Source organism: Callospermophilus lateralis, chromosome 6 (assembly GCF_048772815.1).
Source record: "Callospermophilus lateralis isolate mCalLat2 chromosome 6, mCalLat2.hap1, whole genome shotgun sequence".
Lineage (NCBI taxonomy): Eukaryota > Metazoa > Chordata > Mammalia > Rodentia > Sciuridae > Callospermophilus > Callospermophilus lateralis.
This window is the reverse complement of record NC_135310.1, coordinates 15,603,564-15,625,199: the sequence shown is the minus strand read 5'-3', so window position 1 is coordinate 15,625,199 and position 21,636 is coordinate 15,603,564. Positions and strand designations below refer to the sequence as shown.

The 21,636-nt window shown below is 45.1% G+C and overlaps 1 protein-coding gene and 1 pseudogene across 1 annotated transcript in view; one reads left to right on the top strand and one right to left on the bottom strand.

Moving 5' to 3' along the window:
* The window catches only part of Ccdc170 (coiled-coil domain containing 170), a 73,118-nt gene extending 51,625 nt beyond the window's left edge, over positions 1-21,493 (top strand). Inside the window, exons 8-11 of the mRNA XM_076859413.2 lie at positions 3,415-3,588; positions 6,664-6,906; positions 18,862-19,098; positions 21,293-21,493. Of these exons, the coding sequence (XP_076715528.2) occupies positions 3,415-3,588; positions 6,664-6,906; positions 18,862-19,098; positions 21,293-21,493 (855 nt within the window). The remainder of the gene's footprint in view (positions 1-3,414; positions 3,589-6,663; positions 6,907-18,861; positions 19,099-21,292) is intronic.
* On the bottom strand, positions 19,164-19,263 carry LOC143402654 (U6 spliceosomal RNA; annotated as a pseudogene).
* Positions 21,494-21,636: the final 143 nt, after the last annotated feature.

The window sequence follows — 21,636 nt, the reverse complement described above, 5'->3', positions numbered from 1 at the left end:
GTCGTGATGGACTGTGGACAAGACTGTGGTCCTATAAGACTCTATTGCCTAGTGATGTTACAGCTTTTAGTCTGTGAAACTAAGGCGTGCTATGATGTTCTCTGAGGATGAAGTTCTCAGAACGTATCCCCAGTGTTAAGCAATGCATGACTGCACTTCAAAACCGTGAGGACACTGTGGAGCTGAGATTGTGGTATGGAGCTAGCCCAGTGGGAGAGAGGGATGAGGAGAGAAGGGGTCCACCCTGAGGATCCGAGGGTGGGAGACCATCAGCCACCTCTGAGATGCAGTCTGAAGACGTGGTGAGAAGGGAAGGCAGTTAGCTCTGGGCTGAGGGGTGATTGGAAGAGCAAGTCCCTGGAATGGTGCCTGTGGATGGGCGGGGCAAGCAGCCTGGGCATGATTAGTAACAGGGAGGGGTATAAATGTGACAGGAACTAAGGAAAAGGAGGGATGAGATCCTTCCCATTCCTGTGTGTGAGGAAATGAGCTGTCTTCACAGAAGAGATGCCATTTATCAGGGTCCTCAAGAATGAATAGGAATTTACCAGGCAGCAGAGGTGGGAAGGAATTCCCCGTGGACGGAGCTGCAGGAAGGAAGCAGAAATGGAGGTCGACAAGATGGCCCAGGAGGTGAAATGTGGCACAAGGAGACTGGAGCGTGGCGCCTGGTGAGGCCAGAGGTGTGAGGTGCACCCTGGGTGGTAGGAATAGGGAGGCAGGTCACGTGAACCACTCAGGCTTCACCCTGTAGGTAATGGGAAGCCACAGAAGGTTCTTGAGTAAAGGAAAGTTTTCTCTCAAGGCAGATTGGCTTGGAGCATCTTAGAGGCCAGAGGTAGGGGAGCCCAAGGGGAGATTCATGGAACAGTCTAGATCAGAAGGTAATAAGGGTGTGGACTGAGCAGTGGTTTTGTGAATGAAAATGATAAAGAATAGATTTGAGAAATGTGGGAGGATGGAGTTTTTTTTTTCTATTTGATATTGGCTAAAATATTAATATTTAACCAATTAGGTATTGGTTAAAATTATGATTTTTGCAAAGAAACACTGTGCCTGAGTGTTGTAGGGTAATCTGGAAACAGTTTAACTGCCAGCTACAGCCCCAGCTTGATGGTCCCCAGAAACCTAAATATAATCCAGAACTGAAATGACCTATCTTCACCTTGGCCCCTCTCCGGCTTCGTCTGCCTCCACTTACCCGAGCTGTCCTCTGCTCCTCTCTCCTTCCCCAGTCCCTGAGTTCTGCCAGTGCGGTCTCCCAGATCCCCCCTCCTCCTCTCTACTTCCAGCTGCAGTTGCTCTGTTCTGAGCCTGTTGTTAATTTTCAAGGACGATGGAGCAGCCGTCTAATAGGTCTCCTTGCTCTGCTCACCCCGTCTCAAAGTTATTTTCTGTACTCCTGCCAGAGAGGTCTTAATAAAAGACACAGCTAATCTTCTCTTTCTCCATCTAAAACTGGTGAGTGGCTCTCTGTGGCCCCCAGAATCTGGCAGATTCCTCCTGGTGCCAGGGCTTCACCGTCTGTAGGCTGCCAGGCCAAATCTCTCTGGCCGATGAGACAGACTTGAAGCATTCAGGGGCCAGTAGGACCCTCGCCGGACACCCACGTTCACATTGGTGGCACTCCTCTGGCTTTGTGGGCATCTCACGCTGCGTCGGCTGTCCTCTCTGGGAGAAGGCCTTCCTGCCTGCACCTGGTAGGAGTTAACCTTCCAGTTGCCACTCAGATGCCACTGCTTTCTCTCCCTTCCCTTCCTCCAGGGCCTGAAGTGAGAGTCTTTGAATACATGAATTATAGAAGAAATATATCAAAGGCAAGAATTTCAAGTGGATTGTTATCTCTTCCCCCTCCTTTCATATAGTGAATCATTAATTTTAATGGGGATTATGCCAAAATAACTCCCAGTTATGAAAGCCAATTATGTCAGCTAATTCTGCCCACGGTGAATTTTCCGGAGATAACTGCGTATGAAATGAATGTCCTGGCTAAGGCAGGGTTGTGCAAATTGAAAAGCAAAGTTGTGCAGAGATTAAATGCTCAATACAGGTGATCTAGGCTAACCCAAGGTGCACAAAAATGTACTTTGGAACGTTTATTCTGAAATGTGGTTCCAACAAACAAAATGTACACTATCGTTTGCTTCTGTGTATTTGGAAGTTTTCAGCAGCTGCAATCTTCAGAGGCATAGCTAAGGTTCTTGAAATGGGCACTTCCTTTGCAGGGTCTTGGCTTGTCCTATCTTAATCTTTTCTTGCCTGTTGGAGGTCCTTACATGCTAAGGGTGGGTCACACATAGAAATAGAAAGAAAAAACAGGGGCTTTTCTGTCTTCACAAAAAGGCAACAACTCTTACGTAAAATAGAAGCAGTAGCTGTTAGGTCACTTCCGTGCACAGAGATTAGGGATCAAACATTCCAAGGGGAGAAGGGACGCAGCATTTGGAAGTGATAACCTGGGTGGTGCAGGGACAAAAGCAAGCTCTGGTATTGTAGGACGATACAAGGTGTGATGTTTATAACGATTGTGACCTATACAAAAAAGAGGTTAAATTATATTTATATGTATGCTATTTAACGAAACTAGAGGAAATACACACTGGGGGATAATTTCATCCCGATAACTGAAATATAGAACGCTCCCTGCTGTAAGATGGTATGTTTAGGCAGCAGGAAATTATTTACATATTTAATTGCCTGAAAATGGCAGATGGAAGAGAAGTTCTTGCCATGAGAAGAAAATATCCAAGTTAGAGGCCAAATCATGCAAGGGTGAAAACTCATGGACTGCTTTCGTCGTCCAGCCAAAACTCAGCTTCAACAAGTGGAGGAGGACTCAGTTAGTGTTGTTGAACTATGAGCCTTGACTTATTTTGTATGGCTCTATTTTGGATGTTGTTCATTTAACTTTGATGCATTGAGATACTTTTAAAGACATTTTGTAAAACATTTTAACTTAAAGAAACCAAACAAAATGTTGTTCAAAATTTTTTTTGGGCGGGGGGAGCTTTGACTTTGAAGAGACCAGTGGCCACTGGTTAAGTTGCCAGTTTCTACTTTCAGGGTCATGGTCCAGTTCTGTGGGGAAAACTGCCACAAAAGGTGCATGTGTGGGCAGGTCCCAGGAGTTGGATTGGCTGGGGGTGGGGCGTGATTTCATCACTGTGTTGCCTAAGCCGAGAGATGGGGATGTAATTGTCCACCCAGCCAAATTTGTCATATGGCCTGGAGGAGTGCATGACATTAGCTTGAACCCCAAGGTCACTGATCAGGATCAGAGTCCAGGCTCCGGGTTGGGTTTAAAGAGAACCACCTGTAAGCTTGGGAGGAAGAGAAGGATTCTGTGAGCTCACACATTAACGTTACTTTTATGTTCCATTTTCATTTTTTTTTTTTTTTTGGTCCTGAATTTAGTATCTTAAATTTCTGGATCAGCTTTCAGAGAAAATGAGATTGGACCGGATGGCTGCTGAACTTGGCTTTGACATGCGTCTGGATGTCGTCTTGGCGCGTGCAGAGCAGCTGGTCCGCCTTGAGAGCAGCGCAGTCGTTGAAAACAAGACGATTGCCTACAATTTACAGAGGAAGGTGGGTGATGTTGAAAATTAGGAATGCTGAGGAAAAGAATTTCTGAAAAACCCCAATATTGAAGAGCGATTCACCCCCACTGTATACACCAGTGGGATGGGAAACACGAAATTATCTATTTACCATCTGGGTCTTGATTTCAAGTCTGGAGAGTTGGTAAGAGTGTGTGTCACTTTTAAGGTTATGTTTCACTGTGAGAAACGGAGGCCCCAAATAATACATTTTTTACAATTTTTAAATTCGGTCTTTTTAGTTAATACAAGACATTAGAGTGCTCTTATGTTGATACAGCATACATACATGGAGTATAACTTCCCACTTTTGTGGTTGTACATGAGGTGGAGTTACACTGGTCGTGTATTCATATATGAATATAGGAAAGTTATGTCCAATTTTTTTCTATTCTCACCCCCCCACCCCCAATCTGGCAAAACCCCCGTCCCCCATTGTGCATCAACATTCACGTATCAGAGAGAACATTTGACCTTTGTTTTTTTTGGGATTGGCTTATTTCACCAGCAACTGTCATGATTTCATTCTTCTTTAAGGCTGAGTAATATTCCATTGTGTATATGTACCACATTTTCTTTATCCATTTGTCTGTGGAAGGGCACCTAGGTTGGTTTTATAGCTTAGCTGTTGTGCATTGAGCTGCTATAAATTTTGATGTGGCCACACCACTATGTGCTGATTTTAAGTCCTTTGGGTATGCCAAGGAGTCCTAAATAATATTGTCTTAAACAAGCAGAAGTTGTTTCTTTTCTCACATACATTTCTGGAGATAGGCTGTTTGGGGTTGGCCTGGCAGCTCTGCTCTATCCATTCTTCAAGGAATCAGGCCCGTCTCAGCTCATTAATTTACCATGGCTAGGGTGGTCCTTATCCTCATGGTTCAAAATGGTGCCCACACCATTATATCTGTGATCCATGCAGAAGATTGGAGAAGAAGGGGATGAAGAATAATGTTACAATAGAACATGCAAGAGGTGCCTTTTGAAGATGGGGCCCAGAATCTGCTACAGGAACTTGCGCTTATATCCCCAGCCAGAATGTGTTCCGATGGCCAAACCTAGCTGACCCGGAGGCTTTCAAATGCAGCCTCAACTGTGGGTAGCCATTCACCTCCCTTAAAAAATTCAGGTCCTGCTGTTTTGGGAGAAGAGGAGAATGGGGGATGCATGTAGCAGTGTCTGCATTTATAAGCTCTGTTGCACAAGAAATTAGAGAGAGAAGGACCAACTTCCCATTCACTCTGAGGAAGAGTTAGAAACAATGTAGACAAAATGAGTGAATGAGAGAAAGAACAGAAAGAAGTATAATTATTAGTTACATAATTAATGGTATTGGTAAAAGAAAACAGAAAACACATATTTGTTCTTATTGTTGTTCTTAGGAGAAAAAATTTGATGGTCAAATTTTAGTCTAAAGGCTGGGTAATGAATTACATCTGGGTTTGTAATTTGGCTCAACCAAGCTGGGTCACCTTGGGAAATCATGTACCTCTGTTTCCTCATATTAAGATAGGGCTAGTACCTACTCTAAGGAACTGTTGGTTTTCAATAAACAACATCTTTGAACTCTTGGTTCATAGAAGATGCTCTGCTCATATTTGTCTTCTTTCCTATTTGATTATAGCTGGAGGAATATTTTATAAAAAAGAGAATAGACAAACCCAGTTGCCAACAGGGATGTTAAACTGAACAAAAATTCTTTCCCAAGTCCTCTTTTAGATAATTGATTTCCTTTTAAAATATTATTTAAATATTATTATTATTATTATTTATTCCAATATTATTCCTTCTAAGAATTACAGAACTTTTAGAACAGTCAGTGTGTAGCGCGTACCAGAGTAAATTTGCCATAGAGTGGGACTTGGCATGAAGATGCCCAGGAAAGGGAGCGGGTAGAGAAGGAGTGGGAGGGTCTTGTTAAAGAATGACTTGGGAGGCATAGACACAGTTGTCACTGTGAGGCAAGGAATTCAGCAGCATTTCAGTAAGTCCCCCACCTTATAATACCGTATAAACGTGGAGAAGATAATGAGGGATTGTCGGTGATTCTTCCTGACATTTGTGGCAGAATGATCGAGGTGTCTGGACTTAATATTGCACTCTTTAGTGGTGACACGTGGAACCCTGGAAGGTCTTTTCGGTCTTAGGATCCAGAGTCATTTTATTTTTTCCTCCATATTTGTATTGGTACAGTACAGCTGTGCACAGTGGTGGGATTCGTTGTCACCTATCCACACATGCACACCAAGCAACAGTGTAATGTTATTGCCGGGTATTTCCCCTTCCCTTTCCTCCTCCCTCCACCTCATCCCTTCCCTCTACTGATCTCCCTTCGAGAATCCATGGTCATCTAAAAAATCCAATTTCCTTCATCAAGTTTGACTGCCACTGAGAAGCCAGTTTGGGGACTTTGCTCTTTGCTTGGTTGGTTGATCTGATCAGCCAGTCATATAACAAAAGACCCCAAAGAAATGAAACCTTCTAACATTTTCAATATGTAAACAAAGCTTTCTTTAAAAAAGCCTCCTTGTTTTATCATCTTTCAGCAATGTCTGCATTCTCATATGGGGTGCTTGTTGGGCAGAGACACAGTTGTCACCGAGAGGGACTGAGATCAACCAGTCCGGGTTCACAGTATTAATTTGCACCCTATGTTGTTTCAGAAAACACCGGTGAAGGCATCATGGTCCGTGTGTGTTGGAGAGGATTTTGTCTCCCTGTCTTGTATTCTGTTCTTGATAAGCCTGTTTTAGTAGTTTTAAAGTAATTTCACATTTTTATTATGATGCACACAATGTTGGAGAGAAGCAGCTATGGGAAGTCTTTCAACCTCTTCTGCCGCTCTTTTGTCTCATACTTTGCAGCTGCAAGATTCAATCTTGGAAAAATATGAATAAAAAAAGATGCAATCAGGGAAAGGAACCCAGTGACCTTTTTTTTTTTTTTGACGGTTTACAAATTAGTCTTATTGAAATGTAGATAAAATTTGACATTATCTCTAATTCATTTATATTTACTGACTGTTCAATTATTAAAAAAAAAATCCCTCTTTGTATCAAACCAGCTAAAGACTCAGAAAGAAAGACTGGAGAGCAGAGAACTCCACATGAACCTCCTCCGGCAGAAAATAGCGCAGCTGGAGGAGGAGAAGCAGGTGCGCTCAGCCCTGGCCACGGAGAGGGACGAGGCCCAGCTCGCCATCAGGAAGCTGGAGAAGAAGGTGGAAAGGATGCAGAAGGAGCTGAACCTGTGTCGCGGATCCAACCTGGAGCTCAAAGCCAAGCTGGCCGACACCAGTGAGCTCAAGGCAAGTGCGAGGCTCCGTGTTCTTGTTCCTTTTGCAGGCTCCCAACAAAGCTTATGCAGAAGAATGAGCCTCATCACGGATGCACCAGGGGAAAAGAAAAAAAGAAGAAGAAGAAAATTTCCTCTGTCGTGGGGAAAATGCCAAATTACATAAACCAGAATATCTGATTTAGGGACTTCAATATTTGAGGTGGTCACTATTCAAAGAGTCAAAAAGAGGTAAAATTTAGTGCAAGGAAATCAAAGCATTTCTTTAAGATGTACGTGGCCGTGTGGTAAGGGATGATGGAGGGATTTAGCAAGTAGAAATTCATTTAGAGGAAATGAGAAAACGGGTCCACCGTCTACTGAAGAGTCCGAGTTCGACGGTAGAAGGGGTCAGCGGATGGGGGAGGCAGTCCTGGATTCGAGATGTCTCACCTCTACAGATACAGAGAAGAAAGAAATGAAACCCCCAGAGGGATTTAATAAGAACATTCCAACATCCTGCCTGCGTGCTTCTGGCCATAATAAGTCCACACGCACACGTTTCCAGCAGGTCCATGAATCTCATATACCAGGTCTAGTAACAGCCTGCTCTTGGCAGGGGAGTGCCCTGAAACTGACTTTGGGTCTTTCTGAATTTGGAACCAGATCAGCAGGAAAAAAAGCCTCTTGGATTAAGCCACCCTTGTACACGACGCACAGTGGGCACGACGGTTTAGGGCACATTTCCTCTGTGTTTTCCCTCCTAGGGTCCCCCCGCAGGCCCTTCTGCCATTGGACAAGGCCCTGGAGCTGAGGCCAGTTTTCACTGAGAAGGGAAGGGTGACAGAGGAGGGGACATATTTGAATGTGAGGGAAGAGAAGCAGGGAAAGGCACCTGACAGGTGCCAGGGGTGGGGAATATCAGGGACCGGTGTCCTCAACTCTCTCCTCAGGCCTTGAGATTGACCGTAGGGGGCCGACTTGAGCTGGGGGTAGAATCCCTGAAGTTAGCCTGGGCCGCTCCCACCCTGGCTGGAAGGGGTGCAGAGGAGACAGGATGTCTGGATTGTGTGGTGATTGCTAGGACCCGGGGGTTCCATTTGGGACAGCTGGGGACATGGACAGTTGCTCAAGATGTGTGCCAACGTGCTCACTGTGGGAGCAGACGGGGTGGTCCCTTCAAGTGAGGGGCAAAGCGACCCCATCAGAGGCTCTGGGGCAATTCTTTTTTTTTTTTTTTTTTTTTTTTATTAGTTGCTCAAGACATTACAATGATCTTGACATATCATACATTTGATTCAAATGGGGTATGAATTCTTATTTTTCCACGTGTACAGATTGCAGTATCACATTGGTTTTATAGCCACGTTTATACATACAGCCATACTAGTGTCTACTATATTCTGCTACCCTTCCTATCCCCCCTCCCCTCCCTTCCCCTTCCATCACCTCTCGCTACCCACTCTACTATGACACTTTTCTCTCTCTTTTTCCCCCTTACATCAACTTATATGTAATTTTGCAAACCAGTGAGGTTCTCCTTCCATCTTCCGTGCGATTCCCCTTCTCTCTCCCATTCCCATGCATCTCTCATCCCTATTTAATGGTAATCTTCTTCTCATGCTCTTCCTCCCTGCTCTGTTTTGAGTCGCCCCCCCTTATATCAAAGAAGATATTTGGCATTTGCTCCTAAGGGATTGGCTAGCTTCACTCAGCATAATCTGCTCTAATGCCAACCATTTCCCTGCAAATGCCATGATTTTGTTATTTTTTAATGCTGAGTAATATTCCATTGTGTATAAATTCCACATTTTTTATTCATTCATCTATTGAAGGGCATCTGGGTTGGTTCCACAGTCTAGCTATTGTGAATTGTGCTGCTATGAACATTGATGTAGCTGTGTCCCTGTAATATGCTCTTTTAAGGTCTTTTGGGAATAGTCCAAGAAAAGGAATAGCTGAGTCAAATGGTGGTTCCATTCCTAGCTTTCCAAGGAATCTCCATACTGCTTTCCAAATTGGCTGCACCAATTTGCAGTCCCACCAGCAATGTACGAGTGTACCCTTTTCTCTCTGGGGCAGTTCTGAAACTATGATTCAGTGGAGTCACAGGGAGTGTCGAACTCGCAAAGGCCGACTATGGAGTGTTTTCTGTTAGGAGTGAGCGCTCACAGGACAGGCTCATGGGCAGTATGCAGGGGGGTTCAGGGCAGAACACCTACCAGGGTTTCCCTCCACACAGACCCCATTATAGGGAGAAAAGAATTCCTGAAAGACTGAGCAATATATAAAGGAAAATAAATCTTAAATCTGAGGAAATATGGCTGGTCACCAACACTCAGTGCTCGGACCGATTGAGGCGGCGGGTGGTGAGGAGTTGGTTTCTGGTTTCCAGAGATGACAAAGCGAATCCTAAGTTAGGATGGCAGGGACCTTGCTTTGGCCACTCCTGACGGTGGAGTGTGTGTCTGTTCGCCTCCAGGGTGGGGGCCCCTTTGGCCCCCCAGCTCAGAGGGCTACAGGAGAATTACTTTATTAAAGAGAATACAGGGCCCCTCAACACTGCCCGAGCCAGCAGTGCAGAGAAACGGGGGTCAGGGTAAGGCAGACAGTGGTGGGAGAGTGTGGGGGACAGAAAGGAGAGGGGACATCGCTGTGACAGTGCAGGGGTGGTGCAGGCCTTGGGCTCCAGAGAAGGAGGAGAATGCAGAGACCCTCTGATCCTTTTGGAGAGTCCCATTTTCACCAGAGGGAGGTGTGGACAGGAAGTGGCTTAAACTCAGACGGAAATGCCGTCGCCATCTCTCGGAGGCTTTGCCATGACTTCACCAGCAGACCCCCTCCCAGTGCCGTCCTGGGATCTGGCACAGCAGGTGGGTATCGAGGATGACCAATGACTCTCCGATGCACTGAGACAGGGGAACTGAAGGCCTGGTTGTTGCTGACCACGCCCGATCATCCCTGTGAATCCGCGAGGGTTGGGAGGAGCTGGGTGTGGAGGGGGCAGGAGCCAGCTCACAGAGGGCCTGCGGGCATCCTACAGATGCTTGGACTGATCCTGAGCCATGGAGGATTGTGTGTGTGTGTGCGTGTGTGTGCGTGTGTGTGTGTGTGTGTGTGCGTGTGTGTGTGTGTGTGTGTTGGACGGGGGTGCTGTGGATCGAACCCAGGGACACTCTCACTGAGCTGCATCCCCAGCCCTTTGGATTTTATTCTGAGACAGGGTCTATGCTAAGTTGTCCAGGGTGGCCTTGAACTTGCGATTCTCCTGCCTCAGCCTCCTGACTCTCTGGGATTACAAGCATGCACCACCGTGCCCCACTCAATGTCCCCATCTTTGTACATAGTCTAAGTTTGTCTCTGTATTGATTTCACTGTTCATGGAGCAACACTTCAGGACATCAGTGTATCAGCCCAGTTATTGCCAACCCGGTGGCTTAACATTCCCTCTCAATTCTTCTGGAGGCCAGAAGTCTGAAATCCAGGTGTCGGCGGGGCACTTGCCTCTGGGGTTCTGAGGGAGTCCATTCCAGCCTCTCCAACTCCTGGTGGCTGCTGGCAACCCTTGGCTTATAAGCTGCATCATGTCAGCCCACGCTCTGTCTTCATGTGACCTTCTCTCTGTGTGCCTCTTCTTCTTGTCACTTACAAAGACGTCCAAAATTGGGTTCAGGGCGCCTCCTAAACCACACTGATCCCATCACGAGAACCCTAACTTAACTACACCTTTGAAGGCCTTCTCTCTAAGTAAGGTCCCATTCTGAGGTTCCAGGTAGACTTAGCCTTGGGGACGGGAGGATTATTCAGCCCGTGACCTAGCAGATGGACAATTTCACCAATAATAGAGGGTCTATATAAGGTAATAATTGAAATTGCGTTTCTATTTTTTTTTTTGAAATAGAGAAATAGCTCACCTGCCATAAAATGGACTCTTTTGAAGCGTAGCGTGTTTCACGATGTCGACAGACTGTGCGGTTACCACCGCTAGTCTGCTTCCTGTCTGTAGAGATTTGCATGTTCTGGACAGTTGATATAAATGGAATCATACAGTATGTGGTCCTTTCTCTCTGACTTCTTTTACTTAGTTTGATGTTTTTAAGGTTCTAGCATGTGTCAGTGTTCCTGTATTCGTCGGCGTTCTCCAGAGAAGTGGAACCAATAGAATGTGTGTGAAGGTGTGCGTGTGCAAGGTAGGGAAGAGGGAGAAAGAGATCCGTTTTATTTTAAGGAATTGGCTCACATGATAACAAAGGCCGGCAAGTTCAAAATCTGCAGGTTGGGGTTTCAGGCTAGAGACCCAGGAAAGGCTGCCATGCAGTTTAAATCCAAGGACTGGCTGCGGGCAGAATTCCCTCTTGATGAGGGGAGTTCAGTCTTTTGTGATATTTAGATCTTCAACCGATTGGGAAAGCCCACCCACATTAGGGAAGGCAATCTGCTTCACTCAGTCTACGCATTTAAATGTTAATATTATTTGAAAACATCCACACAGAAACATCCAGAATAACATTGGGCCAAATGTGTGGGTACATAAACCAAAAATGTGGTTTAGCCAAGTTGATACGTAAAATTTACCATCACAGTGATTTTTTTATGGGTAAATTATAATCCATTGTATGCATGTACCACATTCTGTTGGTCTAGTAAACATTTCATGGACATTTGGGTTGTTCCTAGTTTTTGATTATTATGAGTAAGGCTGCCATGAGCATTGGTGGGCATGCATTTCTTAAGTCTGTGGCAAAACCATGACTGAAGACCTTGACTCTTTGCTTAGCCAAATCTCCTGTCAACCCACTTTCATATCCAAATTTGGAGATGTAAAATTTCTCTCTGTAATTTTAAACTAAAAATATGAGACTTTTCCAGATGAACAATTAAATTTTGATTTGGCAGGCAAATCTAGGATTATAGAGATTCTTTTTTGAAGAACAAATATGTCTTCACAGACTTCCCTATTTCAGTTAGAATGATTTTATTAGAATGTTGCTCACATATGTTCCAACGCAAAACTATATAAAAAATTTTAATCTTATTATATTTTTAGCATTATGAAATCCAAACCAATTTAGAAATCCAAATAAAGGATCAAAATAGAATTAAAAATATTAGTGATATTAATTCAATGTGACAGAGGATGTTATTTTACTGAAATCACCAGCAAGAATGTGTGGTATAGCTACTCAGGATGTATCTTCTTCTGAGTTTGGCAAACCTATGGTTTATTTTCCCTAAGGATAGAGCAATTATTCTACCACCTGCTTTACTATTGCAGATACTGTATTTGTGCATACACTATAGCTTATCTCTGCTTTCATTTGGCTTGAACATTTTTTTTTATGGATTAACTACTTATGTTAGTTTCAGCTAAATATATTGAAGCAGCCCATAGTGGCTGAGATAGGAGACACAGAAGCATGGAAGTAGACATTCCATGTGTAGATGGATAGCTCCCTGGTCACCAGCGACCCTGACTTGTTATGTCTTTCTACTTCACTACCCTAACTATTGCTCTCATTCCCAATGCTGCCTGTTAGCCCAAGGTGGCTGCTGGAACTCCAGCCTTCTTCTAGTTATTTGCTACTTTTCAGGAGCAACTCAACACTTCCTATACCTTCATTGACCAGAACTGAGTACCTGCACTTCATTTAAATAAAGTCATTCTGAGAATGGGTCTTTATTCTGGGCAAAAAAAAGCAGCTATCTGGTGGAGAGAAATCAGCTATCAATCAACCTGAGCTATCAGTCTAAGCTGCGTGCCTTAGTAGGGATCTGTGACCAAAATTTAGCAGCCAGACCACCAAAACCTAGGGGCAAGTCCTGATTATCTTCATTGCAGTCTCTCAAGGAAACACCCACAGGGATCTTCAGACCCTTGTAGAATTCCCTGCTGTCTGGCTCTCTTGGTGTGATGGCCGCTCCCATGGTCCTTCTCCACTCATGCCCTTCTCCATCCAGGACGCCCTTCCTGCCTTCTCCCCTAGCCTGCCATTGGATCAGCTCTGATTCTGCAGATTGCCTTGCTGCTTGGAATCTTTGAGCTCCGGGTGCTTTTCACAGCTCAGCAGGTCTGGCTCCCTGGCTTGGGCTGCTGGGGGAGGGGCAGGGTGCCAGAACTGCCTGCCCTTGGTTCTGCAGCATTCCTACCCAATAGAAACTTTGCAAGGGGCACAGCCTCTATTCGGGTCAGAGGGAGAGCCTCCCACCTTGTGTTCCCACCCCATCCAGAGGGCCTGCGAGCAGGTGGGCTTGCAACGCCTGTCTTGAATCCCACCCTTGCCCCACCCCACGTTCACACGGCTGGAGGTTTGTGGGAGCCAATACAACAGCTTTTAAATTTAATCACCTTTTCTTCCTGGGCCTTTGTAACCCCAGAGAGTTGCTTACCAGATTTTAACAATTCCTTCCCCGAGGAGGCAGCAAATGTAGTTTACAGTGAGCAGCGAGGGCAGCCTGGGCACCTTCCATCTTTGCCGGAGTCTCAGTGACGCGTCAATCTTATTTACGGCCAGTTCTGTCCCGATGGGAGAAAATGAGGGGCAGAGACCCTTGCTGAACTCTGAGCTGGCGAGAAGTTCCCTCAGGAAGATTAAGATGCTGGCCTGGTCCACTAGGCTCCCGGAAATCTGGGGTTTGACTTCAGGAGGACAAGGGTGGACACTACCACTGGCTTCTAGCTCTGCCCTGGTGGCTTGCTGCAGAGCCAGTGCTTGCCTTTGCTTCCTGAAAACAAGATTCAAGCAGCCCCAGGGACTGTGATAAAGTCTCATATTTTTCAGAAATTCTTGGCAGTGCATTCTTCTCCCTAGGACTTGATGCATCTCTCGGAGCTGTAGCCTGAATGTGTCTCTTCTCCTATTAAGACAAGGGTCTGAACTCAACGCACCAACCCCAGCACTGCCCCTTTGCTGTGTATTTTCTCTGCAGCACAGAGCTGGGAGCATGTGAAGGGGAGCTCTTTATTTTAATGGGAGAGTATTTTAAAAATTGATACTTATTTCATCCATGTAATGTCCACAATTTATAAAAAATATTTGATAGTCTGTAGAATACATTATTTGGAGATGTATATTTATCTAATTTATAAATAAATATACTTAGTTATTAAAATTTTTAATCCATTGGATCCATGATCAATATAGTCCCTTTCCCTGCTTCTTGTTTTGAAAAATTTCAAATCTATGGAACAATTGCCAGAATAGTATAATGGACATTCTCTAACCCTTCACAAAGATTTTAAATGTTTTATTAATTATTATATTTTGCTTAATATGAGAGAGAGAGAGAGAGAGAGAGAGAGATTGCTTTTATTTTTGCTGAACCATTTGAGAGAGAGTTGCAAACATCTTTACACCTCACTCCCAAATACTGTGTAGCTCTTAAGAGCAAAAGGGCATTCTTGTCCTTTGCCTCAATATAAGTAGCATATTCAGGAATTAGGTTTTTTTTTTGGTGCTAAATTAAACATTGAGATTTTATTCGACATTTACAGTGTGAACTAAGACATAAAGAGAGCAAAACTGGTCTCCTGTGATATGTTGTGGCTTGTAGAAAGCGTGTGGAGCCCGGGAGTCGTGGGGCCTTGGGCTTGGGCTTGACTTTGCCCTTGATGGTAGGAGTTACCACTGAGGCCATGCTCTGACACACCCGTATCTAATACTCAGTCCATATCCACAGAAGGGTCATACCTTGGGATGCATGAATGCTCTCCCTGGTCAGCTCCTGTGGACCTGCTCTTCGTAGTGGCATTTCTCTGTCTCAGGGACCTGCTCTACTGCTACCGTTTCATGGATGCCAGTGTGGGCTCCCTTCCCCCCAGCTGTGATCATTTTAATTTCTGCACATTTCCGGAGCTGTCGCAGTTGTTCTTATGCCTTCTAGATAGCAAATCCCACACCGGCTGCCAGTTTCCAAAGGGATTTCATCTCCTCTGGACAGAGCCAGGTCAGCAGCTGTGACTTATCCGAGCATCGATCTCCTACCTGTCTGGAAAAGCGTCTCACTCTTAGGCTGCTGTAATAAAATACCATAAACTGGGAGGATTAAAAAGAACAGAAATTTTGTTTGCACAGCTCTGGAGGTTGGAAAGTTCTAGATCAAGGTGCCCGCAGCCTGGATGTCTGGTGAGGGCCTGCTTCCCGGGTCAGGGAGAACACCTTCTTGCTGTATCCTCACACAGTCCAAGGGGTTAAGGGAGCTCTTCAGCCACTTTGACCCTTTCACAAGGACTCCGTCTTCACTTCCCCAAGTACAACTTCCTACTAGTGTTACCTTGGGGGCTAGGATTTCCACATGGGAATTTTGGGGAACATAAACATTCAGGCCACAGCTAAAGGAATTTAATTTCCCAGGAAGTTAGAATGTGTTACAGTAGGTCAGAACCGCAGGTGTCCTATCTCCTCATCATGTCCTAATTCCAAGCTCACAGTGATGCCTGTCCACCTCCTGACTTTCTAGTGGGTTGGTAAGAGGCTTCGGTCAGAGAGTCGGTCAGGTCAACGTGTGCCCAGGTTTGGGTCTCAGTCACGGTGAAGATGTGCTCAGGACCAGGTGAGGATGTCATCTCCTACAGTGTCCTCCTAATGGGACCAGTGGGTCACCTATCTATACCTGCTGGGCAATTAGTAACCAGTCCAGCAGCTTCCTCATTACACAAAAACAAAACGAACCGACCCCCACCCCAGACAGAAAGATGAAGAGGGCGTTCGTTCACTGGGAGCAGCAACGGTTTGAAGTTTCTTCTCCTTTTCTCTTTCACTCTCAAGTTAGGCAGCCCTATGGCGCCTAGCAAGTCCTCCCACACCCCGTCTCTTCACAACACCTTTCCAGCAGCCTCTTGAGCATGGCTCTCGCCTTTCTCCCCTCCTTCTCTGAGTTCCTCATCCTGTAGAGCAGTTTACTCTCCCTGGGTCTCTTCCTTCTATCACCCCCCAGCTCACCCCTTGACTCTGATTCTGCCCCAGGAGGGATCAGAGGAGCAGATGTAGCGAGAACATGTCCTTCATTCTTAGGGAAGACGGGGTGGGAGGGAAGAGGGGAGCACTTCATTATTTCATTACTTTCACACAGAATAGTCAAAGGACTTGAACACAGACTCAAAATCCCAAGTGATACCTTTTTTTTCTGATACTGTGCCTGCAGACCTTCCCTGATTTGTTCAGAACTAAATCCTGAGCTCTATCCATCTCTGTTCTTTGCCCCCTCGATTCAAATGTACATACTTGTTTACTTATTTCAAATAATTTATTGTCATGCTTTGAGGTCTTCTCTGTAAACATACATCAAACAATACTTTTATCAAGAGACAATTCAATTGTCATAAAATTCACCCTTTTAAGTGTACAGTTCAGTGGTTTTTAGTGTCTTCTTGGGGTTGTGCAGGCATCACCATTATCAAGTTTCAGAATGGTTTCATCATCCCCCAAAGAAACCATGTGCCTGTAAGCAGGCACTCCCCCAACCCCTCTCACCAGCCTCAGACCTCTCCCAGATATTCCATGTAAGTGACATCAGACAACATGGGGTCTTTGCAGCTGGCTTTTCCCCCTTGGCTTGACATTTTCAAGGTTCACTCATGTTGCGGCCTTTCATGGTACTCGGTCCTTCTGCTGAGTAGTATCCTATTGCGTGGCCACACCACATTTTGGTTCTCTATACATCACTTGATGGACCTTTGAGTTGTTCCCACTTTTTGGTGGTTATGCAAGGTCTTTATGTGGCGTGTTTTCTCCTCCTCCTGTCCTGTCCTGTTCTTTATAGTCATGGGGATCAAACCCTTGTGCATGTTAGGAAAGCACTCTTCCGCTGCACCTGTGATACAACTAGGAGCAAAGCTGTGGATCTTATGGCAACTCTGTGTTCCACACTTTGAAATCGTCCAGACTGCCCTCCTCAGCAGCTGGGCTATTTTACGACTCACCAGCAGTGCTCGAAACCCCCACGTTCCCCAGGTTCTTGCAATCCCTTGTCATTGTCTGTCGTTTTTATTTAGCCATCCCAGTGGATGTTAAGTGGTAGCTTATGTGTATTTATTTTTTAACTTTTAAAATTTGTTTTAATTAGTTATATATGACAGCAGGATGCAATTATGCACTTTGATATACATAGACGGGATATAATTTCTCATTTTTCTGAGTGAACCTGTTATAGAATCACATTGAGCATGCAGTCACATGTATACATAAAGTAATAATGTCTATTTTGTTCTACTATTCTCCCTATCCCCACATCCCCTCCCCTCCCCTTCCCTCTACCTTATCTAAGGTAATGCTATTCTTCTCTAGTGTCCCCCCTTATTGTGAATTAGCATCCGCATATTAGAGAAAACATTCGGCCTTTGGTTAGTTGAAATTGGCTTATTTTGCTTAGCATGATATTTTCCAACTCCATCCATTTACCGGTAAATGCCATAATTTCATTCTTCTTCCAGACTGAGTGATAATCCATTGAGTACATATACCACATTTTCTTTACCATTCATCTATTGAAGGACACCTAGTTTGGTTCCATAGTTTAGCTATTATGAATTGAGCTGCTATAAACATTGATGCAGCTGCATTACTGTAGTATGCTGATTTTAAGTCCTTTGCGTATAAACCAAGGATGTGTATTTATTTATTTATTTAATATTTATTTTTAAGTTGTACACAATACCTTTATTTTGTTTATTTTTATTGGTATTGAGGATTGAACCCAGGGCCTCGCGCGTGCTAGGCAAGCGCTCTACGGCTGAGCCACAACCCCAGCCCAGGATGTGTATTTATTTTTAATAGTAATTTAAAAATACTTGTGTCTGTATAAAACTGCTTCAAAATCTTTAACTTGATAGTGGCAAAATAAGACATAAAATTCAGCATTTTAGTCATCACCATGTCTGCATTCCAGTGGCGTCAACTACATTCACCATGTTGTGACACCATCGTCTCTATCCATTTCCAGAACTTTCCCATCATCTCAAATGAAACTCTGTGCCCCTCAGATGATGGCTCACAGCGCCCCCATCCCCACCCCTGGCAGCTTCTATTCTGTGTTCCCTGTCTATGAAACAGCCTGGTCTAGGTACCTGCGATCGATAAGTGGAATTCTACACTATTTGTCCTTTTGGGCCTTAGCATGTTTTCAAAGTTCATCCACATTGTAGCGAAGTCCGAATTTCATTCCTTTTTACTGAAATTCTTTTGTAAGAAGCTCTGGAGTAGCCTTGAATAATAAACTAACACAGAAAATATGCCCTGAACTCTAGGATACTCTGTGTCTGGGCTTTAAGATCCTGGGACAGCTGGGCACCGTGGCACTGCCTGTAATCCCAGTGACTCGGGGGGAGGCTGAGGCAGGAGGATCAAAAGTTCAAAGCCACCCTCAGCAACTTAGTGAGGCCCTAAGCAACTTGGCAAGACCCTGTCTCAAGATAAAAAATTTAAAAAACAGGCTGGGAATGAAAGATCCTGGCACAACTCCTTGGTGGGACGCACCACCCTCCCTGGGTCTGCAGAGGCCCGGGTTGCCACCTTCTGCGACTGGTACTCATTGTGCAGACAGAAGACATTTCTGAATAATTCTGATCTTGATTTTGCTCACAGTGATGCAGACTTGCTGAGGGGACCTTAGGTGGGGCTCCCCTGTAGGACACACAACTAGTAAACAGTTTGCTCTTCTAATGTTTATAGGGATGGTGGCCCACAGGTAGGGCCAGAAAGTGCAGGTTGCTTGAGAACTTTACTATCTCAATCCAGAATCATGCTGTCTACAGTTTTATCTCATTGATTTTTCCAAATAAGGGCACTCCCATGTTGTTTATCAGCTAGAACAGTCTTAAGTCATGTTCATCCAGCTCATAATATCCAGCAAAGTCCATGTCGCTGTTTAGGATAAATTCCTTTCTTTATTCATAAAAAGTTAATTGAGCTCCATTGACTTCTGATTTATGTTGTTTGCACAGTTTTCCTAAATAAAAACGAAAGAAACAATCAGCCTTCTTTTGTCTCTTTAGATTAAAACTTTGGAACAGACCAAAACCATCGAAGACTTAAATAAATCCAGAGACAAGCTGGAGAAGATGAAGGAGAAAGCGGAGAAGCAGCTCGCGTCGGTCAGGGCAGAACTGGACACGGCGGGGCGGGAGGCCAAGGAGGATAAGGAAAGGGCCAGAAACATGCTGGAAGCAGTGACCAGCGAGATGAAGACTCTGAGAAGATCTCTGGAGGACGCAGAAAAGAGAGAAAAGCAGGTAGGCACAACTGCGGCAGGGAAATCCTGTGGGTACACAGCAGGACAGTTCAGAGGCTTGACGGTGACTCACTTGGATGCTTCACAGACTGTCACCCTGGCGCAGGGGCCACGCTACTCTTCTCAGTGTGATTCCAATTTAGTGGTGTGTGCTGCCAAAGACCACGGTATTCACACGTTTCTTCAAAACCACTTTGTCAAGCTTTCTATATCATTCCAACCCATCCTCCTGCATCCTTTCAGCATCCCAATAACCACGATGAATTGTCATGATTTGCAGTTCACGGTGGCATGGCAAGGTTTGTAGGAAATAAAAACAGGCTCTTATCACAGCGGTGACAAGCCGGTGAGAGCCCAGGTTCTGGTTGGGGCAGGGTCGTTTATTATGTCTGGTGATGACCTCTGGGCTACGCACCCTTCAGGTCCCTGAACATTAGCAGGGCTTGGAGACCTGGGGGAGAGGCCTCGTCTCTGGAAGAGATCAGTGGCAGGAAATAGCCTCCAGTCTCAAACAGTGGCACCCAGACTTGTGAGTCCACCAAGCACAGATGCAAGCCATAAAAACGAACTCATGGCTGGCTGGCTGCAGGAGGAACATTTTATCTGGTGAGCACATCAGGTCAGGCATAAGGAAATATGTCCCGGGCAGCCTGACCCCCGCTGCCTCTGGCTCTCAGGTCACTCTCTTTCTGGAGCTCAAAAGGGCAGAGAGTGGACTCTGGTCCTAGGATTTTTTTTTTTTTTCCCTCTCCCCTGCTCTTTGGCTGCCTCTGCTTTGGCTCAGATGTCAGACAGTTTGGGAAAGCCCAACCGTGAGAGCAAATGGACTCGGGGGAAACATCCTGGGAATTAAGAGCTCTGATCACATTCAAAAGGGTGGAAGTTTGAGGAAAACCTTTTCATCTGGGAGAGAGGCCAGGGCCTCAGTCTGCTGAGGTGCTGTGCGCCCAGGCTGTCAACTGGGTGGCTGGTAAACAGGACTGTTCTTCCTCACAGTTCTGGAGGCTGGTCCAGGTGCTGGTACATGGAGCATCTGGTTCATAGACGGTGTCTTCTCTTTGTGTCCTCACATGGTGGAAGGGACAAGGTAGCTCTCTGGGGACTGTTTTATGAGGGCACTAATCCTGTCCTGGGGACTCCACCATTATGATCTCATCGAAACCTAATTAACTCCCACCCAATTATCTCCACCTCCTGATACCATCACATTGGTATGTTTCCGTGTGTGTGTGTGTGTGTGTGTGTGTGTGTGTGTGTGCGCACGTGCGCACGTACAAACAGTTCTACCATAACAGGTAGAGGGGATGTTGCATTTCCCAAATTGGACTCTGCATGGGAAGGTGGTTGGGAAGCAATGGGCCCAGGGCAGGCTGTATGGATGGCGTTTTTCTAAGGTGATCCATGTTCTGGTTGGATCACAGTTTTTCTAAAATGGAAGGTAGCTTTAATGAGGTATTGTCCAGATAGCCCTCATTTACCTGCTTCTGCATTATCTTAGAACAAGAGAAAGCAGCCTAGGAGGATTTGAAGGGGTATAGGAAGCATATTTCAGCCATTGTTCCTGCTCTCCCATTTTCCCTTTCTCAATGGACAAATAACCCCACACCCGTCCAGTGATATGTTTTGAGGTGGCAATCTCTGTGATGTGATATGATACTAATTTGGAAGCCCTCCTGCTTTCTTGCCATCTGTTCTTTTAGTTTCAGAAGTTCATTGTCCAGTTCACATTCCAATGCGCAAACATTTATCATCCATTGACACTATGATACCAACATCTGTATATTTCCAGCTCTGTATTTCTACTGTGCAGAGCACATACATAATTATCATTTCATTTGTTCTGAATTTCAGAGCAAGTAAGTATATGGAGAAGAGAAAATGAAGCCTTAGGTCAGAGTCTCATTTAGGGGTTCTCAACTGGAATTCTTGAGTAGCTAATCAATTTGCTTATCAGAAAAGTGGCTATGAGAATTGCTAAAGGGAGACCCTTGAAGAGACCTTAGAAGTAATTAGCAGGCAAGCCAACTTTTTTTTTTTTTTAATAAGGCTAAAGTGGGTAGGTAATTGACCTACCTTGTGCAGACCTGAGTTTTCCAGGTTTTATTAGGTATCTTTTTGCTTTTTGTTGCGCTTGACCCAGCAACAGTGGAGACTTTTTGTTCTCCCAGTTAATGTGTTTCTGTTTGATGTTGCAGCTGGCGGACTTCAGGGAGGTAGTTTCCCAGATGCTGGGCTTGAACATGACCGCTCTTGCTCTTCCTGACTATGAGATCATCAAGTGTCTTGAACGGCTGATCCATTTACATCAGCATCGCCTTGTTTCCTGTGCCTGCCTCAAAGACACGACTTCTGGGCAAGACAGGCACCCGCAAGGGCACTTAAAACTTCTTCATTGAATGCTTGTCTCCAGAGGGAGGTGGAACTAAGACAGCACAATTCCTACTTTCACAGATTCCTCAGATCTGTGAGATGTGATCAGCGTGTGAATATGGTATGCTTTGATGGCCTAGCGAGGTTGCATCAGAAAAGGTCTCAAAGG